The sequence below is a fragment of the Lemur catta genome, chromosome 9 (assembly GCF_020740605.2).
Source record: "Lemur catta isolate mLemCat1 chromosome 9, mLemCat1.pri, whole genome shotgun sequence".
NCBI lineage: Eukaryota > Metazoa > Chordata > Mammalia > Primates > Lemuridae > Lemur > Lemur catta.
Window position 1 is genome coordinate 70,115,184 of NC_059136.1, and position 21,156 is coordinate 70,136,339.

General features: G+C 40.9%; 1 protein-coding gene across 2 annotated transcripts in view; it reads right to left on the minus strand.

Moving 5' to 3' along the window:
* The window catches only part of E2F5 (E2F transcription factor 5), a 25,426-nt gene extending 6,056 nt beyond the window's left edge, over positions 1-19,370 (minus strand). Inside the window, exons 1-4 of one of the 2 annotated variants that reach the window (XM_045560593.1) lie at positions 18,786-19,370; positions 4,171-4,280; positions 3,109-3,270; positions 1,217-1,260 (exon numbers count right to left, since the gene is read on the minus strand). In XM_045560593.1, coding sequence (XP_045416549.1) covers positions 1,217-1,260; positions 3,109-3,270; positions 4,171-4,280; positions 18,786-19,343 — 874 coding nt within the window. In that variant the 5' untranslated portion in view covers positions 19,344-19,370. The remainder of the gene's footprint in view (positions 1-1,216; positions 1,261-3,108; positions 3,271-4,170; positions 4,281-18,785) is intronic. The other variant, XM_045560592.1, reaches the window with a different exon arrangement.
* Positions 19,371-21,156: the final 1,786 nt, after the last annotated feature.

A 21,156-nucleotide genomic window follows, 5' to 3' on the forward strand; every position in this document is an offset into this window, starting at 1 on the left:
GAAAATATTGATCACAGAATACAGTGGCAAGAGTGTAGGCTCTGGAGTCAGAATGTTTGGTTCAATCCCAGGCTGGATGACCCTGGGCTTTGGTTTTTAATTCTATAAAATGGGGGACATATAATCTACTACATAGGTTTATTTTAAGGATTAAATGAGATGATACATGTATTAGCTCTGAGAACAGGGTAAATACTCAGTGTTAGCTCCATTCTCATTAGCAAATTCAGCTCAAGTTAATTTTGCTTTCACCCTAGCCTCCCATAAAGTCTGCAATTCTTAAAACCCTTTAGCTTCAATTAAGTTTATTTGATCTATTTAAATGACTGAGGATACTAGAGATTAAGTATGATACTGTGAAATCTTGAGCTTAAATGAAGTTATTTTTGAAGTCAAATTCTAAAATGGATTTCTGTTGAGTTGCAGATTAATAAAACTTTCCCCAAACTTTCTTAGAAAGCTCAGGAAAGATGGTGGCGAAATAGGGCAATAAACCCACACATATTTCCAACATACTTTTACATGGAAAGTCAGACTCCACTTGACAAGATACTTGGGAGAATTTTTTTTTTAATATGTAGACAATACACAAGGCTGTCCTTTTAATGGAACATGCATAATTAAGTACAAATGTATATGCAAAATATCATTTTACTTGTGTTATAATTATGGGAATACAAGTCCCTCCATTTTAGTTACATTAATTATTAATAATTAACATGATATTATCATTTCAAAGGGAAAACATGGAGGTAGAGAACTGAATAGGAGTAGGTTTAATGGTTATAAAATGGATTCACTAATTCTTCCCTCATGCTTTCTTCATTTGTGATCAGCACACCTGCTGCCTATAGTTTCATAAACAGTGCTGATGAGAACCATGTTCTAATTCAAGTTTGGTCACTGACTCTGTGACTCTGACTTTGAAACTGTTGCTTAACCCTATGCTGATTTAGTTTCTCCTCCATCCCCTGCCCCCCACCACACAGAGTTTATGACTACCAAGGGAGCCAGTGAAGTGAAAGCTGTGCAAAGCAATCCTCATAAAAACAGAAACAAAAGCAGGCTATCGATACACAGCACTGCAGAGTGAAACACAATGTCTGCAACTCCTGAGAATAATGAGTACACAGGTATTCAGTGTACAATGGGTACACTCTACACTGAATGGATTATCAGAGGAAGAACATAAGAAAAAAAATCTAAAAGTACTTACCATTAAAGCAATTACAGATGTCTTCATGAGTTACATAGGAAAATGTACTATCCTAAGAGTTAAGGAACAACATTTATATCAAGGTCTAGGCATTTAAATTAAGATAATCTAATGGCCGAAATAACTAAATGGCCAAATGCACACATGGTCACGTAAAAAAGACCCGAAGTCTAGTCTGGAAAGGCAAACACAATCAAATAAAGGTCCATAAGGCGAGTTCTCATCCCTTGCTCTGAAGAGAAGCCATTCCGATTTTTGTGACATCTTAGGATCCTTGGGAGAGAGATGGAAAACAAGGCACATTCCTCATGGAGGCAGGGGCTATCAAGAAGGGAGTGGAAGGGCAAAAGGAGGCCATCAGGAGTAGAGAGCAACCATATAAGCCTCCATATCGAGAATCTTCCAGGGTCACTGTTTTGTGTTCTTTTATAAGATGATCTGTCAGAGGAGACCACAAGAGGAGATGGGAGAGGCTAAGGAAGACAAAGTTTATTTTATTCACAAATCCTACAGACAGGAGGCAAGGCAGCCACGCAGAGCCACATGGGAAAAGACACTAGGGTGGTCAGGGGGCAGGAGACAGAAGCAAGGGGATGGGCCAGACCTTTATTGGAATTTCCTTGGGAAAGGCAAGACAGGGCAGGGTGAACACTTTAGGATGGGCTCGTTTGAGTAATTGTGGCAAGCTCTAAGCTATAGGAGTGGTCCCTAATTGTCTGGTACCTGGCCCTGGGATGATCAGAGAAGTATTTCCACATGGAGTGTACAGGCCAGAGAGAGTCATCTGGCTCTGGACTGGTTAGTTTGTATATCAAAGGCATGATCCTGGCTGAGTCCTTGCTGTTTCTAAGAATCAGCTAGTCCCAGGATGGGCAGTCTTTATTCAGCCAGAAAGATTTTTCTTAGGTTATCAAAGTATCATAACATACAGGAAAAAAAAAATTATATATATAAAATATAAAAATATAATCATGGTTTGGGGAATTGGGAGTGGCCAGAATCTTACAAACCAGGGCAGCAAAGTCTAAGGTCAAATAGATCAATGGCTTTTGAATCTTGGGGCTCCGCGGGGCACAGCTTGAAAACTCCCATTGTTCTCAAACTGTTAAGGAGCTCTGACCCATAGAAAGGAAATAACAAATGAGATTATGGACTTGTTCACCAAATACAATATGAAAAATAAATTACATTGTATACATTAGTCAAAATTTCATGAGAGGTGGTACAAGATAAAATGTGGTTAGTTTCCACAGAGTACAGGTAAGTTCATAAAGGAAGAGAATCACATATATCTAAGAGAAAACAGGGGTTTATGAGAAACACATGGAGTACATATCACTAATGTTTTTCCCCCAAGGTAATACAGACACACAAGCCTTGGACCCTTCTCCTCCAATAGGAACTATTAATACCTTTGGGTCAATATTACAAAGTATCATGGATTGATTGTGTGCAGGTGATATCTCATCTTCAAACCAAAATTTTTCAAAACGTTGAGAGTTGCTGCATTTTTACCACTTCAAAATACTGGACATAATTATTTAAACATACCTATACACTTAACAATGGCTTCTAATATTCACAGACCACCTAAGCACACTTCGGCTAGCATATTGTATCCTATCAATACATAGACTAAAAGTTGCCTAATCTTTTTGTTTTTCTTCAGTACAACACAGGAATAATGTCAATGGATGTACTATGTAACTTAAAAAGGTAAAATTTTTAAAATATTAGTATATATTATAAGATTATAAAATTAAAATGTTTTATTCACTAATACAACTTAACTCTCTAAAACACTAAAGTAACTGAGCTTCAGACTAAAAAAATCTCATATATACACATATTCCATAGCTGTATGTATATACATAACTTATTTAAAAGGATATCTATTATTAGAGGAGTCATCCATCACATTTTTGATGCTCTGCTGTAGCCACAGCTTCTGCTGATCAAGTTCTCTTTCCTTCAGTTCTAGATCTTCAATTTCAGCTTTAAGATATCTTAATCTATCTATGACTTCTTTAGTATTACAGCCAGCGCCTACACCTCTTAAAAAGATATGAGAATTAGCATCCCCAATATCCGACCTAGGTTAACATCACTTAATTTTTGTTGTAGTGAAACTGATTTATTTAGAAATATATTTAAAACAAAAATCTTTACACTCTTCTAAAGATCAAGCACTAAAATCCTTAGAAATTTTAAACACCATACCTCAGAACATATTTGCTTAGAAAATTTACTGATTAGAACCACCAAATTACAAAAATTCTCAGTCTGCTCTACAGTTTTTTTTGGCATCTGTAAGGTCAGGCTGGTGACTGAGGTGCCAAAATTGTGTCAACGCTCAGTAGTCACACCTAGCAGTTTCATAATGTAGACTGACTGAGGAGCTAGAGAAAGAAATTGCAACTTTTTAGTATTTTGACAGAATTAAAAAAAAAAAACCTTCTAAGAAGGGGACACATTTGAAGAACAGAAAGTATTTATTATGTTCAAACATACAACCAGGCCACAGTTAATAAATAACAACATGCATTTCAATCAATTATTATTTACAAAGTACATATTCCTATACATAAGACATAGTTCCTGTTTCAAGGACTTTATATTATTTGGGTTGATAAAGGCTTAGGCAGAAAGGGACTAATAATGCAAAGCAGTAGCTATGTATGCCAAATGAGTAGCTTGGGGGAGAAAGTAAGATTTGAACTTTAAGAGTGAAAATTCAACAGCCAAGAAAGTGAGGGAATATCCCAACACAAGGGTGACATATACAGAGGCCCAGAGCAGTGTGTCCAGGGGAACCTAATGAGCCTGGGTGGGACTAGAGCAGGGTGCTTGAAATAGAGGATTTAGGAGAGAGAAATACTGGAAAAGTCAGATTTTTACAGAGCAAAGGGAAGAATAATAAAGGTTTTAGAATAGGGTGCTGGTTTGTAACTTACTTCCACTGGATACTATTTTTTGACTTTTTTTCAATCAGGTCAATTCCTTCTAAGACATTGGTGATATCATAAATTCTTCTTTTTTGCCTCACAGCCAAAGTATCTGCAGCCTGTTTAGGAGAAACAAACAAGGAAAACAATGAAATAAAAAGGCAATTCATATTTTAGAGCCAAAAAGGGTTGATTATTAAGTTCACAGCATGAGAGTCCGATCCCAAATTTGACCCAGTCAGTTGCTTGGGGACAATGGCTGGGTATGTTCAAAGCATCTCCCAAACACTGCAAATACCAAAGAAATTATTCTCTTTAAAAGCTAGCAGATGTTGGAACAGCAAAAGAAAAAATTAAGGTCATGACACAAAGCCTACAAAAATAAAAGAACACAGTAAGAATCCTTCACGTCACCTTATGGACTAATCCTGCGGAGGAGCTACTAATTGTCTATCGGTGTCACCTCCTATCTTACTCCTCTGTTCATAAACGGTATCATCTAAAGATGGCCTTAATTATTTTTTTAAACTTTGAAAAATTGTATCTCAGCAATTTACTTTGGTAATGAAGACACTTGGGAAATTTTGCATTATACCACGCTTGTAATACCTTGAAATAACTATCTGCATTTTTAAAACTCACAATGAAAATAGAGGAATGAATAATGCCAGTATAGAGTATAAAATCAATAAGGAATCAAAATCATAGCACAAGGTTGTTGTATGAGCAACTATTATATAAAAGCTTGGTAGTTTCATTCGCATTAAGATCAACAAAAATATTACATCCTATCATGTTATGAATGAATTCAAGAATGCTGTACAGTTCTTCTAATTAGTTCCCACTCACATTTCTGACATTTATTCTCAATAGAACAAAACCTCAAAGAAAAGGTTACCCTACAGCTCTTTCTCAGAGTAGATTAGACAACAACCTGCCTTGCATGCAGAGCCATATTTAAGATTCATGTTAGTAATGAAAAACCTTATGCCCCTACTGACAATTTTCAGCATATCATCTAAATTAATAAACAAGATTTAGCTTCACATAATTGGTTACCAGCTCTCCCAGGGCATCAGCACTTTCTTGATTATGTAAAACATTAGCTCCTATAAAAACCGAGCACAGTATATAGTGTTTGCAACCAGGACCTGCCTTCCACAGGGAGCAAGTGCCACCAACAGCTATAGCTCACTTCACAGCCATTTGGAACCTTAAGTCAAATGTCAGTTCTCTCAGTCCATTTTTTTTTATTAATAACAGAGAGGATGTTTATTAGTATTATTTTAAGCAATGGGTCCTTGCTATGCTGCCCAGGCTGGATTCGAACTGCTGGACTCAAGGGATCCTCCCACCTCAAGCTTTTAGAGTAGCTGGGATCACCAGCATGTGCCACTGTGGCTGGCTTAGTCCATTTTTTTGTGCTACTAAAAATCCCAGGTAACTACTGCCTAATCATTCAGGTCTTCTTCAAGAAGGGGATTCATGCCTCAGTAGACCAGGAGAGTACGTAGGATGTGGCAAAGAGAAGGAAGAACTGGAAAATGGGGTTCTGTGGGATCCCCAACTGATGTGGCATCATCTTTTCTAAAGAACCAGAAAATAAAGAGTAGGACTAGGCATGCTTTCACTGATAACTTCTTCCTCTGTACTTCGCAATTTCCTCTGTTTTATCTACCTTCATAGAATTTCTGTTCTGGACTGGGAGGCTGTTTTTCTGAAGAGCAGTAGACTACACTGCATAGTTAACTGTACAAATCTGAAGCTGAGGATTCACTTCTCACTGTCCTCTAAAGAGGCTGTCTAGAGAAGTAACCCAGAGTACTTCAAGCCGGGGCTCTGTGTTATGGGTATCTATGTACTCACAGACAACGGCGTTCACAACCATAGCAACAGCTCACTGGTTTGGGTACTGGAACATGTTTGTATGAACCAGACCACAAGAGCTATTCTAGGCCATTAGGCAAAGTGCCACGAGACCTAACTTTTAGCTCAAAATTTTAAAAAGCTATCTCATTTATACTTATTACTACTTAACAGTCACATTTAACCCTTGATTTCTAAAACCAAACATTATTTTCTCAGGACTTTTCTATTTAAGTATATAAGCATATAAATGACCAACACTTAAAAGGATCTCCAGAAGCCTTTTATTTTAGCATTCGCAAGAACACTGAATTCCAATCCTAGCACTTCTTCCCAGCACTACTTCTCATCTCCAGCTGGTCTCTTAAATCCACTAAGCCTCATTTCCTTTTTTTGTAAAATGAGATAATAACATATACTGAGTAGAGGTATTGTGGGGATTAAACCACATAGTCTCATACAATGTCTGCTGCATAGTTAAGCGTTGGTTAGTAACAGCCTCATCATCAAATATAGGTCAAACAGATCATGGGAAAGATTTAGAGTTTGTATGTATACAGACCTACCTTGTTTTATATAGTGTTTTAAAAACATGTTGCCTGTGAATTCTTAAAAACTTTTATTAAATAACTTGAGACTTTCATATTTAACAGAATCATACCATGAATTGCCATCACTACTACATTCTTCCATTCATTTAACACCTACCATGTTCTGGGCTGGGTTCTGGGTATTAAGGATACAACAGTGACAGAACAAAGCCCCTGCCCCCAAAGCTGGGAGGGGTGTTAATAATATACCAATAATTGTATTTGGAGGGAATGCCGGTAGGAGAAAGGTGCTATATTAAATAGGATTTTCGGGGAGGCGCTCTCTGATAGGGTGACAATAGAACTGAATGGAGCAAGTGACCCCTGCATATACCTGGTGGAAGAACATCTGGGCAGAGGAAGCAGCAAGCACAAAGGCTCTGAAGTGGAAGGTGTAGTTCCTTCAGAGAAAGGCAGGCAGGCCGGTATGGCCTGAATGACCAGAGGGAAAATGGTGAGGGGGGCGCGGGGTGAGAGCGAGGGAAAGGGAGAGAGAAGATAAAGACAATAAGGCCACAGAGACAGCAAAGGGCCAGATCAGTAGGGCTTTGCAAGCCATTGTAAGAGCTTCAGCTTTTACTCCCAGTGAAATGGAAAGCCACTGGAGAGCTTTGAGCACATGGTGAACTGATTTCACATTTTAAAAGGTTCCTTCTGGTGGCAGTATGGAGAATCTTCTGTAGGGGGTGGAGGTAGAAGAAAGGCCAATGAGAAGCTATGACAATAGTCCACTCAAGAGATGGCAGTGGCCTGGATAGAGGGGGTAGTTGTGGAGGAGGTAAGAATTGGTGAGAGTCTGGATGCATTCTGAAGATACAGCAAGCAGCAGATCCTGAGAGAGGAGTCAAGGATGACTTCATAGTTTCCGACTTGAGCAATTCCAGAGGAGGAATACTACAGGAGGAACGGGTTCAGGGCATTAAAAATCAAGGACTTATCTTGGACATTCTGACATCCAAGGGGAAAAACCAAGGAGACCACTAAACATGAGTTTGTGGCTTAGGGGACAGGTGTAAGCTGGATAGAGAAATCTGGCAGTCATCAGTGAGCAGACATTTTAGGCAAAAACATGAAATACGCTAGATTCATACAGGAGGTGAGCATAGAAAAAGAAGGGGTTCATCAAAGACTGACTCTAGGGCAGTTTAAGGTCTGGGAAAGGAGGATGAACCTGCCACTGAGGTCAGAGAAGCAGGAAGAGTGGGGTCTTGGAATCCAAGGGAAGAGAGTGTAAGAAAGAGTGACCACGTCAAGTACTGCTGTCAGGGCAAGTCACCGAGAACTTATCAGTGATTTGTTTTTGGAAAGACCACTGGTGACCTTGATCGGAGCTGTTTTGGTAGAGTGGTGGGGCCAAAAGCCTTAATGGAGAAATTTCAAGAAAGAGTAGAAGGAAAGCTAGAGTGGACAACTCTTGAAAAGTTCTCCTGCAAAGGGGCACAGAGAAATGGAGCAGTATCTGTAGGGAATTGTGAAGTCTCCAGGAAGTGTTTTCATTCCTTTCTCTTTTTCTTTTAAGACAGGAGCTATTTAATATGTGAGTATGCGGATAGGAATGATGTGGTAAAAGCAGAAGGATCATTTACAATGGGGAAGAGAAATGGGACAATTGCTAAAAGAGATGGTAGGCAAGGGGGGATGCGAATCAGATGAGCTGAGGACTGGCCTTAATAACAGGGCATATTAATAACTGAAGTTAGCAGAGTACCTGGGTGCAGATATAGGTACATTACTAGATAAGGTCAGGAGAGAGGTTAGACATTTCCTTCTCGTGCTTTTTATTTTCTCATCAGCACTGGGGTGGGGATGCGAGTGGGGTTAGGGAGGGGACAATTAATGATGGAGAGGAGAAAATGTGAAATACTCATATAAGAAAGCAAGAGAGTACGTAGCCTAAAAGGAATGCTGGACAGCACCACTGGCCCTTTTGAAGTTAGTGGTCATGAATTTAAAGTGAGACTTACCAGCATCATTGTGCATTTTTCTCCAGCCCTGGAGAACTGCCCGGGTATAGACAAGAGGTAGGAGGAAAGCAAAGTGAGTCACCATCCTCACCCCATGCTTGCACTGCAGCTGTTGAATAAATGCACACATGCATGCAGCAAATCTACTTTAAAAGGCTGCATTTACCCTAACAGGGTTTGACCATAAAGGAAGCATCTCATTTTATCACACCAACTCAGTTTATAGGAAAAATAAACAAATAAAAATATCACTCGGAAAGAAATAGATCTCCCTTCCAAACACTAAATGATTTTCTAAAAATATGGTATCTCACCAACGGTGAACAAAGCAATGTCTATAGGTGGAACAAAATTAAAGCTTATGATGTTTTTAAGAGGTGAAGAAGACAAATAAACCAGGATAGCTGAGAGAGATAGTAAGTGCTAAAAAGGGCTTTAAGGACCATGAAGCCACACCCCTTCACTTAAACAAAGGAGTCCACTAGAAAGACCCAGTGTTAACTCTGGATAGGGAGAGAGTGGTAGCTTTATTTGTGTTAGGATTAGTTGTGGCTCATTTGCTTAGGGATGTTCTTCTGATGGAGCATGGTGTTGCATTCAAAAAGGCTAACATCAAAACAGTAACTATAGGAAACATCCAGTCTTTCAAGTTCTCAAAGAAGGTAATTTACTCTCTTTCAGGACCACAACAGTCAATACCTGCACCCAATGTTTTATTAATAGCTACTGAGCTTCAGAAATTAACATGACAGTGAGAACCAGAATCCAAAAATCAAAAATGTGCAACAGAAACACTTACATAAAACCAATTAGTTCTACCTGAAAATAAGATGGAAAGACCCCAAGTGATGCACAAGATTGCCTTTAAAATATTTTAATAAGAACTTAAAAAAACTGAACGAACTCACTTCCAACTGTGCCACATGGTATTTTATGTTGATCTATTCCATGATAAGGTTGGGACTGATTATTACCTAATTTCAAACGCTGTTAAAGATATAGGATGTTTGATTTCAATTAAGAGGAACCTTTTATAAGCCAGCAATTGTATAATTGTGTAATAGGATCTTACACAGATGTTATCTAATTTAATGCTCACAGAAGCTTTGTAAAGTAAGTGTTCACCTTATACAGGAAACAAGACTCAGAAAGCTAATGAATAATCGAGGTGAAATTTGGCCTTAATTATATATGCCTGAAATAAATTTGTAGCAAAACATTTTCAAATGGTCTTATATAATTTCAAAAGACTTTAAATAAATTGGGTACACAGCTAAAAGTTCCCAACTTATATAACTGCACGGAGTTGAGTAAGCAATTTAAGTACCACTGGTCTACAGGTTTTATATAGAGTATATAAAATGATCTAAAAAAGCAGATCTTAACTTGCACTTATTTATTAAAAAATAATAAACAGTAAGAAAAATTACATAGAAGAGGAGCTTGATCACCTCCTGAGTGCAGGGAATTCCCAGGGCGGGAATGTGTAACCTCTGCCTGTCTGAGCGAGGGAGTGAGGAGCGAGTGAGGACTGTGGTTCCACGGCTGCGGCTACGGAACCCGAGTGGGTCCACACCTGCGATGGCGGCGGCGTCTGGCGTAACGGGGATTCACTCCCCTAAAGGGAGTGACCAGCCCGGGGTTTACACGGGCACACCTTCGCCAAGACGCGCCTAAGTTCCCTCCAGGGACGCAGCTAGGACTTGTCAAAACAATTAAATCCGGTAGCAGCAGGAAGGCCACCCTGCCTCTCTGCACACTGGCGGCCACCGTCCCGCTAGTCAAGGAAGCCGACTAACTCACACTGGGACAACACCTCCGTGTGCGAGGCCCTCATACAGTCATATCTCTAATAAACACTTCAAGACACCAGTGGCTGTCAACCAAATGGTTAACACAACACCAAGGACTGCTATGCAAAAATCCGCGGGTCACCCTGGGGACTGTGTGGACCCTGAATCCCGCTACCCTCCTACCCAGGGAACCAGGGCCCCCGGACCATGATTACACCTGATTACACCGAGGCGGTAGAGGAGGTCTGTGCCAGCCGGCCAGATCTAAAAAATAGTCCTCTACCAATACCGGACTTAAAACTCGACACGGATGGCAATAGTTTTATCCAAAATGAAAAACAACTGGCAGGCTTCACAGTCACCACAGTCGATGAGGTCATCATGTCATCCTTTGCCCCAAGGGTGGTCGACACAAAGGCCGGAGCTATGGGTCCTCATCCAAGCCCTCACGCATGCCGGGGGCAAAAAAAACCATATAAACAAACTCTAAATATGTCTTTGCCACAATACATATCCACGGGACGATACACAGGCAGAGGGGACTACTGACTGCAGGTAGAAAAAAAATCAAAAATAGGAATAAAATCCTCCAACTGCTGGAGGCAGTTTGGGAGCCAAAAGAAATTGCAGTCATCCACTGTGGAGGACACCAAAAGGACACAGATCCAAGTGCCACCGGCAATCGCCTGGCAGACCAAACAGCCAAAAACACAGCCACCCAAAAATGTTCAGAGGACAACACTCCCACCCAATGCCAAATCTTGCTGACACCCAAGTAGCCCAAAGAACCAAAATGTACCCCCCAAAAAAACCAGTAGACAGAGCTGGAGAAGGCCAAAAAGGAGGCAGAGGGGTGGTGACACCTACAAAACCATAACATCTTTATCCCCAATAAATTAACATACTCCATTGTCTCCGACATCACAACCTGACTCACTTAAAAAAAAAACAGCCCTCAGGCAGCTACTCACCCAGTACCACTACATCGCCAAACTGCCATCCATCGTGGCAGCACTCAGCGCCCGCTGCCAGACCTGCTGCCAGACCTGCGCTAAAAACAATGCAGCGGTCAGGCCGAGACCCACCCCAGGAATTCAGTACACCGGAACCGTTTGAGGATGTGGAAGTTAATTTCACAGAAGTAAAACCATGTCAGGGCTATAAATACCTGCTGGTAGTAATATACATCTTCTCAGGCGGGGTCAAGGCAGTCCCTACCCAGACCAAAGAGGCTAGAAAAACGACAGTTTCAAGAAAAATCATCCCCAGGTATAGTCTACCACTCTCCTTTGACAGTGACAACAGACCAAGCTTCACTGCAGAGGTCATACAAACCCTCACCAAGACACTAAAAATCAAATAAAAACTACGTACAGCCTACAGGCCACAGAACTCAGAAAAAATAAAACACATAAACCGGACCCTCAAGACCACTCTAATGAAGCTACGTCAGGAAACACAATTACCCTGGATAGACATGCTAAGCCTAGCCCTGTTCAGAGTCAGGCGCACACCGGGACCCACAGGATATTCACCCTGTAAAATCCTGTTCGGTAGACCTCCCCCACTCATCAAACAATTAAGGGGAGACATCAGACAACTAGGAAAATTAAATATAAACACACGCCTCCAAGCCTTAGCCAAAATGATGCGCCGTATCCACCACACTGGCCTAAAAAAAAAAAAACCCTATTGCCCTGGGTCTCCCTGTCCACCCCCACCAACCTGGGGATCTAGTCTGAATAAAGGACTGGAAAAGAATACCCCTAGCGCCCACCTGGAAGCGTCCCCAGTGCTGTGAAACTAGTGACACTAGTTATTCCCACTGCTGTTAAAGTTGCAGGTATCACTCCGTGGATCCATCACTCCCGGGTAAAAAAAACTAAACCAGACAACAAAACTGATCTCTGAACTACACATCAGGACCAGCAGAACCCACCAGAGATCCAGCTTAACCATCTCCCAACGAGGACAGCCACAGCCAGGACTGAACAGGAATAAATGGGACCACTGGCCCTGGCCCTCATTGGGGTTGTAGTTACCTTTACTAAAAATTAGACTCTTCTCACTGGCTCCGGGAGATTAGACTGGATTGCAGAGGGCATCTCTAAACTAACTGTGTTATTTTGGCTCATTATAAATATTTACTCCTGCCTCAGTCCCTTCCCGGCTCCTGGTTGGGACACTCACCCTAACAACCATGACAGAGAAACCCTGCCCTGAGACTTCTTATACTAGGACTTAAATTCCCTCACTAATGGGATTACTCGAGACTTCTGGACCACGGGAGTTTTCACAGTCCACACCTACATGCCAAAGACATGTTATAGTCACACTCAGGTGTGCCACAGTGGGGGAAAAAATACTGGACTGGCACCATTACAGGCCCCTGCATACTGAATGTGGTTATAAAATGCATAAAAACAACCCTAACCTGGAAAACAGGCTATCGCCCACTGGAAAATGATGCCCTATAATAGATGTATAAGGGCATCAAAGGGGGGAATGATAAGGAAAACCCCCATCTATTACTTGACAAAACAGCCATCTGAGACCCCCACCCCCCACGGAAGACCCATATCAACAAAATACTAACCTATTACCTGGCCTATCAATTAATCTATTATCTGGCACATCAGCATAACACTAAACTTATTACCTGGCACATTAACAGAACACTAAATCTATTACCTAGTACATCAATTACCCTATTACCTGGTGTATCAACATAATATTAACCTATTACCTGACACATCAACTAACCTATTACCTGGCGGATATTAGCCACCTGAGACCCCACCCCTCAGACCACCCCAACTTAATAAAAGTGGGAAAAATCAAAATTTGGTGGTGAGACCCCCTCTGAGCCTGCCGATGAATAAACTTTAATTCTCTGACTCTCCGTGTGCCGCTAGGTTTGTCCTCGGAACCACCCGCTGTAACACTTGGTGTAACGGTCGGGGTGGCTGGGCAGATGTTGATTAAAGAATACAAAATTTCAGTTAGATAGGAGGAAGAACTTGGATTGAAGAAAGAAGAAATCTATTGTACAATGTGGTAACCATAGTTAATCATGTATTGTTGAAAATGCTAAGAAAAATGCTGGATGTGAAGTGTTCTCACCATAAAAATCATAACTATGTGAAGTAATGCATATGTTAATTAACTAGATTTAGTCATTCCCACAATGCATATATACTTCGAATCATATTGTACATAGTAAATACAATTTTATCAGTTTAAAAAGTACATAAATAAAAAATATATAAGAAATATTTTTTACAATACCAATACTTATATTAAAGAAATGGCATAATACAGTATATACACCCAGACAAATATATGTGTAACCACATTGATAGGCACCCCATTCACATATTTCATGGCTTTTTTCACTGATAAGAAGTGGCAGAATCAAGACGAAAAACTAAGAACTAGTGTCTTAAGCATTAAGTTAATTTATCTTATCCAGAACTGGAAAAATAAGACAGCTGACTTCCTTTGTTTGTTTCTTTTCTCTAATAAAGTTGTTTTTTCAAATCATGCCAAAACTTTTTCCACTTAGTAATATACATTTAAGTTTCCTCCATGTCTTTTCATAGCTTGGTAGCTTTTTTCCTTTTAGCACTGAATAATATCTCATTGGATGTTCCACAGTTTATCCATTTACCTACTGAAGAACATCTTGGTTCCAAGTTTTAGCAATTATGAATTAAGCTCCTATGATTATCATGTGCAGGTTTTTGTGTGGTCTTAAGTTTTCAACTCCTCTGAGTAAATACCAAGAAGTACAACTACTGGATCGTACAGTAGAGTATATTTAGTTTTGTAAGGAACTTCCAAATTGTATTCCAAAGTGGCTATATCTTTTGCATCCCCACCATCAATGAATGAGAGTTCCTGTTGCTTCACATCCTTGTCAGTTTCTGGTGCTGTCAGTCCTTTGAATTTTCACCATTCTAAGAGGCATAGAGTGCTATCTCATTGCTGGTATATACATATATAAAGTTGTGGTAAAATACACATAATAAAATTTTGCTAGGGCTGTCGAAACAAAATGGCACAAACTGGGTGGCTTAAACAACAGATATTTAGTTTCTCACAATTCTGGAGGCTACAAGTCCAAGATAAGGTATTGGTCCGTTTGGTTTCTTCCGAAGCCCCTCTCCTTGACTAACAGATGGTCATCTTCTTGCCGTGTCCTCACATAGTCTTTCCTCTGTGTGGGAACATCCCTGGTATCTGTTTGTATGTCCAAATTTTCCCCTTCTTATAAAGACACCAGTCAGATTGGATTAAGGCCCACTTTCATGGCTTCAGTTTAACTTAATCATATTTTTAAAGGCCCTATATAAATACAGTCATATTCTGAGGTATTGGGAGTTAAGACTTCAACAGATGAATTTTGGGTGGACACATTTCAGCCTGTAACACCCACTGAACAACAAATTCCATTTTCTCTTCCCCTCAGCCTCTGGCAACCACCCTTCTACTTTCTGTCTCTATGAATTTGACTACTCTGCATACCTCATGTAAGTGTAACCATACAGTATTTATCTTTTTGTGACTGGCTTACTTCACCTAGCATAGCGTCCTCAAAGTTCATCTATGTTGCAGCACATGTCAAATTTTCCTTCCTTTCTAGGGCTAAATAATCTTCCATTGTATATATATTACACACCACATCTTATTTACCCTTTCATCCACTGAGGGACACAGACTGCTTCCACCTTTTGGCTATTATGAATAATGATACAATGAACATGGGTGTACAAATACCTTCTTGAGACCTCCTTTTAATTCTTTGGGTATATATACCCATGAGTGGAAGCGTCTTGAGCATTTTTAAGCATGCATGAAAGTTCTGGCTGTCCTACCAATATATCTCTCTTTAAGCTAATTCTACCCCACAATTTTCACCTGGTGTTAGAAACGAAGGCCTTAGGTTAAATTATTTATATAGTCTAGGAGGTGCATTAATCGGACTTGCCAGATAAGAAATACCATAAATACTTTATCACATTAACTCAGGTATCATTCAGGTAATTTGTAACTTAAAAAGTTATAGTAAAAGAGATAAACAATCTTGATTCAGCTTTAAAAAGTTTCAAGGTGGCACCAAAATGGCAAATAAAATATATAAACTCAGTTATAAATTGTATTTAAGAGGAATTTTCAAAACAACATATAGACAGTCATGACTATCTGAAGAGTTCTTCAAATTCTTAGCTGGAATTTAAAATTAAACTAGGAATCCTACTTTAATTTGTGTAATAACATGGAATTTGTGATCAATACCCTCATTTCCAATGCAGGAGCTCACTACCTCTTTCTCTTCTACCATGGGTAGAGGAGGAAGAATAGTCATGATTTTCCTTTATAAGATAGCATCTATGCCCTCACACAAATGAAAACCTAAGTTTGTTTTTTAGGCATACTGAAAGGCAGAGTGCATACAGAAAAATAACAAATGGTCCATTTTCAAATCTTAGTTTTTACTTTCTACTGTATGACCTTGGGCAAGTTACTTACTTAACCTATCTTGGCCTACTTAACCTAGCAGTTTCCTCAGCTGTGAAATGGGCTATTGGGCCCAAATGTCCACTGTTGTTAAGAGGATAAAATTAGTTAATATATGTAAAATGCCTCACATATACTAAGCTCTCAATAAATGTTAGCTATTAATAGCATAAATTGGCAAACCACATAGCTTGAAAGGATTGTGATAGAACTTCTCATCTCACTAAAGAAATAATAACTACACTATTATAAATGAGACTACATGGTAGGGGTAAAACTGGGAGATAATGAACAGAATCCTCTTAAATCACTTGCAATGTGTTTCTATTCCTTCCCAATTGTTAAATTATAGCAGCACAACCTTATTAAAATTGATATGCTTCATTATGTTTCCAATTAGTTATATTATTAATATAAGAAGAAATGTATCATTAAGATACAGCATTATGTTCTTATTCTCCAGCAGTATATATTCTAAGTTAGAAAAGAAATAGCATCTATGGGGTCTTGGGATATTTTATGGATAGGCAGGATATCTGGATATTTTGAGAAGACTGATATAATTTTTTATATTTGTGATATTCACAAAATGCTTAACTGTTTCTTTAAAAACGTCAAGTGTATAACTTAACAGTATCAAAAAGTTATGCTAAAATACACCTCTCCAAAGTGAGACTGTAAGAAAAAAAAAATATGCCTTTGTAATTTCAAATTGTAGAAAATTTATAATTGTCAGTATTAGGCCATCTTCTACATGTATTATCAAAAATGTCTTAATGATCTTTTACTATGCTATACAAAAAGAAACCTCACTGGACAGATTTCAATGTAAGATTTTTACATATAAGTTACATGTATATATAAAAATAAATGAAAAATATATGTAAATAAACAAAAGGTATGGTTTTTCATATATAGATGAAAAAGAACAATACTCAAACTATTTTCTAAGAGTATAAAGTCATTAATATAATGAGACATGTTATTGCAGAAACCTCTGAACTTTTAGGAGAGTTCTAGAAATGCATGAAATAATGTTATGAAACATCAAGCTCTACATCTTACTCACTGCCTCTGTGACTTCTGTAGAGCAATTATTAATATGTGGCTATAGATGAAACAGGAAAGTTCCATCATATTCTGAGGCAAGTTGAAGAAGAAGCCCTCGAAGTTCAGCTCTCAGAGTTCAGTTTTATCTGGAAAACCCCAGCCTTCCCTGATTTCTTATACTGAAGTCACAGGCTATAGCTGAATTTCTGGATTTTGAACAGCAGTTTGCAACCTACATTTTGTAACATCTCTGCCTTTCTCTGATGACTTCATGTGAAATTCTTCAAACAGAATCCATTTCAATTCACTACAATTTAAGTACTATATATGCCATGAATCATTTTTAGGGAGGGAAAAGGAAGAAGAGGATGTAGGGCAAAAAAGACAACAGGGAATTTCCAAAGGTGGGGGAAAGTTCTATGAATAACATTTCAAAAAGAAGATAATGGAAACTATTTCCCCAAAATGCAAAATATGTACAGTATGCCTCATTTGTAAATAGTAAAACAATTAGGATAATTCAATTCAACAGCCACTTACTGAATACCTACTATCACCCAGGGAAAGGAGAGGTCATTCAAAGACATGCTCCCCGCTGGGCTACACTGGAGGGCTCCTAGCAGAAGAGGAGTTGGCCTCTGCAAGTCTTGGTCCTTACACTCATGAGGTACTGGAGGACACGTTCTGCTCAGATGCTGCTGCCATTGCTTTATGCAGAGCCTTAAGGCTATAGTGACACACCCTCAAACCGGGTACGGTGGTCCAGGCACTCCCCTGGGTGCTGGAACCACGCCTCTAAGCTAAGGTCAGATGTAGGGGGGTTAGAGAGCGGATCTGCAGTCATTACCGGCTCAATATTTTTTGTTTGCTTTCAAAGCTTTGGTTCTTACTTAAACTTGGTGCACTGGTTGAATTTTAATTCAAGTACCCACATTCCTCTCTTCCTCAGAGCTTGTGGAATCCTTCCAAATTTTGCCTGGAAGGAACGGTTAAGTCATTCTGTATGACTGAGCAGCTTTTGATGCTTGTTGCTGTTTAAAAAAATCTGAACTGCAGTAAATGACGGAAGCGTTTGTTCTCATGCAAACAGGAGAGTTTAATGAGCGCTTCCACTTCTTTGAGTGAAACTTTTAAAACCTCTCCTTTTCGTATGATGGCACATCTCACTTTTAGAAATCTGTAACAGACGCCAAAGTAAGTCACAAATCAAACATCTCCTAGTCAGCAGATTGATGAAAAGAAGCGTACACGGAAGAGTTTTTATTACTATAATTATATCGGGGAGGGGAGTGGAAAAGTTTTCATTTTTTTCTTTCACCCAGAAGAGATGGTACACCGAGTTCCTTTTTTCTTTCTTTCTTTCTTTTTTTTTTTTAACAACAGGAACATAGTCCCAACTAAAATTGCCTATTAAAAGCACCAATTCGCAACTGAAAAATCAACCCCCAAGGTGTCTCCAGCCAAAACGTCCGGTACCCGGTGAGCCTCTGCCACAGGTGGACGCGGAGCGGCAAAGACACCCGGGGGCCCCGGGGGCCCGCGCGCGGAGACGGAAGCCACGCGGGCGTGCTCGAGGGCCCGGCCTGGGCTCTTTGTCGACAGCCCCGCGAGGCGCCGGGCCCCATTGGTTACCCGGCGGACCGGGGCCATCCTGGTCCCTCGTCCCTCCCCCTCTCCGGGCGTGCAGGGCCGGGCGCAGGCCACATGGCCCCAGTTCGCGCAGCGCCCAGCCCCGCGGAGCGCGTCCCGACCGCGCCGCCCGACCCACGCGGCGAGGGGCTGGGCTTTTCCGGGGGCCGCGGGGTCCGAAGTCCGCCCCCATCCCCGCCTCCCGAGCTCACCGCTTTGAGATCCAGGACGCCGTCTTTGGCCTCCTGCAGCAGCGACACGAACTTGGTGGTGAGCAGCCCCAGGCTCTTCTCGTGCCTGCTGCTGCCGCCCCCGGAGCCCCCGAGCGGCGGCGGCGGCGGCGGCTGCGGAGGCTGCGCCTGGGGAGGCTGAGGCTGCGGCCGCTGGCCCTGCCCCTGCCCTTGCGGCGCCTGCTGGCCCGAGCTCGCGGGCTCCGCCGCAGCCATAGCGTCCGGGCGCCGCGGGGGTCGGGCCCCGCGCGCGGCCACCTGCCGGCTCCGCTCCGCCGCGCTCGCTCCCCGCGCCCGCGAGAGCGGCACCGAGGGTCCCGGGCCGCCGCAAACCGCAGGTGCGCCGCGCTCGCGGGGGTCGCGGCCGCTCGGCGTGCCGGGCCTCCGCCCCCTTCCCAAGCCGGGGGAAGCGGGAATGAAGCCCACGGCCGAGGGGCGGGGTGGGGGGCTGGAAGCGAGGAGAAGGGGCCGCGAGGGGTGGGGACCTGAGTTTAAATGGCAGGAAGTGACGCCGCGCACCGCCGTTGCCTGGAAACGCATTTTTCTGTGGGAAGGAGGAGCGCGCGGGGAGGGGGGCGCCGGTGCGTGTTTCACACTCGCCTCCCCGGCGCTCGCGGGCTGCCCGGGGGAACGGTGTTCTCCCGCAGCGACGCCGGGAGGAAGTAAAAACAAAGACTTCTGTCTGGGCAGAAAGTCACTGTGCCCAACGGCTAAAAATTTCCTAGCAGCGAAGTTGGTTGGCTTCTCAGTTTGTAGAGCTGCACGAGATTGGCCGTTGGTCACTTACTGTCATTGGGCGGTTTCTGCTGTCTTCGCCCTTTTCGAGCTTTAGCCTCGTTTGCAAACATTTCATTGATTTGGACCAGGTTGTGCTTGGTTTTATTTCATAGCCCATCTTTTTAGATTCTGAAGACAGGAAAAGCGGAATCATGGAGTTTTAGGGTTGGTTTTATCCTCATCACCAGTCTTTTCCAAGACCTTTTTTTTTCATAGAGGGGAAACTGACTTGGAGAGGCAGAGGTTGCGAATTGCCTAGAGAAGCCACTAGATCCCAGATCTCCTACGTTTGAAGTGTTCTTAAAACCTTATTGGAACCAATCATATTGAATTTGGAATACTAGGCACCCACAGTGATAGCCCAAACCATTGATGGCAAATGACATGACACAGATATGAATAAAAGAGGAATTTTTTCTCGTATTACACTCTTGAGAATCAGGAATAAATTTTAAATGACTTGGTGTCACAACACTTTGAATATAGTGGACGATAAATATTAGGTGAATGAAAATTCCATGTGACAACAAGAAAATTTCATGCAAGAATGATTTTGCTTAATTTAAAATAACAAAAACTAACAAAAAAGGGCTACTGAAGTGAAGTGAAATATTCAAACAGCAGCGTTAAATAGTAAAGCTAAACACACCATTTATAAAAAAACTTTTGTTTCCCATTCATAGGCACAGAATTTTATTAAAAACCATGTAGCTTTTATTTTTCTTTTTTGTTTTGTTTTGTAGTCTTTATTTTAATCAAAGAACTCTATAAACAAAACTTAGAATTGAAAAACCTAAAGTAAAACATGAAACATTCAGTTAATACAACTACTTTTGAACAATTTATCAGAGAATGGTTATGCCTATGTGATTTGACATGAGAAATCATCAAGTTTTGCAAATGAATTTTATTGATATGCAATAGTGTTTCTTAAGGAGATTTTAATTAGTTTTAACTTGAAGAGGGAACATTTTGCTATACATGCAAGGTCAGAAATTGATAAAAATAAACTATTGTTATTTTAAAAACTTACATTTATGTGGTATCTTAGCTCCAGCTGCCATAACAAAAGTACTTTAAACTGGGTAGCTTAAACCGATAGAAATTTATTTTCTTACAGTTCTGGAGTCTGCAAGTCTAAGATCTTGGCTGATAGATTGTGGCTTTCTCATTGTGTCCTCATGTAGCAGAGAGAGAAAGAGTGCGAGAGCACTTGAGCGCTAGCTCTCAGATTTCTCATAAGGTCACTAATTCCATCATGAGGCCCCAATCTTCAAGGCTTCATCTAAACTTAATCATCTCCCAAAGGCCCGATCCCCAGATACCATCACACTGGGTTTTAGGGTTTCAACATATGAATTTTGGGGAGATACAAATAATTTCATAGCACGTAGTATTACTTTATTATAGCTATCTTGGTAATTCTGAAAATACATATAGATTTTTTTTTATTTCAGCATATTATGGGGGTACAAATGTTTAGGTTACATATATTGCCTTTGCCCCACCCTAGTCAGACGTTCAAGTGTGTCCATTCCCCAGATGGTACACACTGCACCCATTAGGTGTGACTATA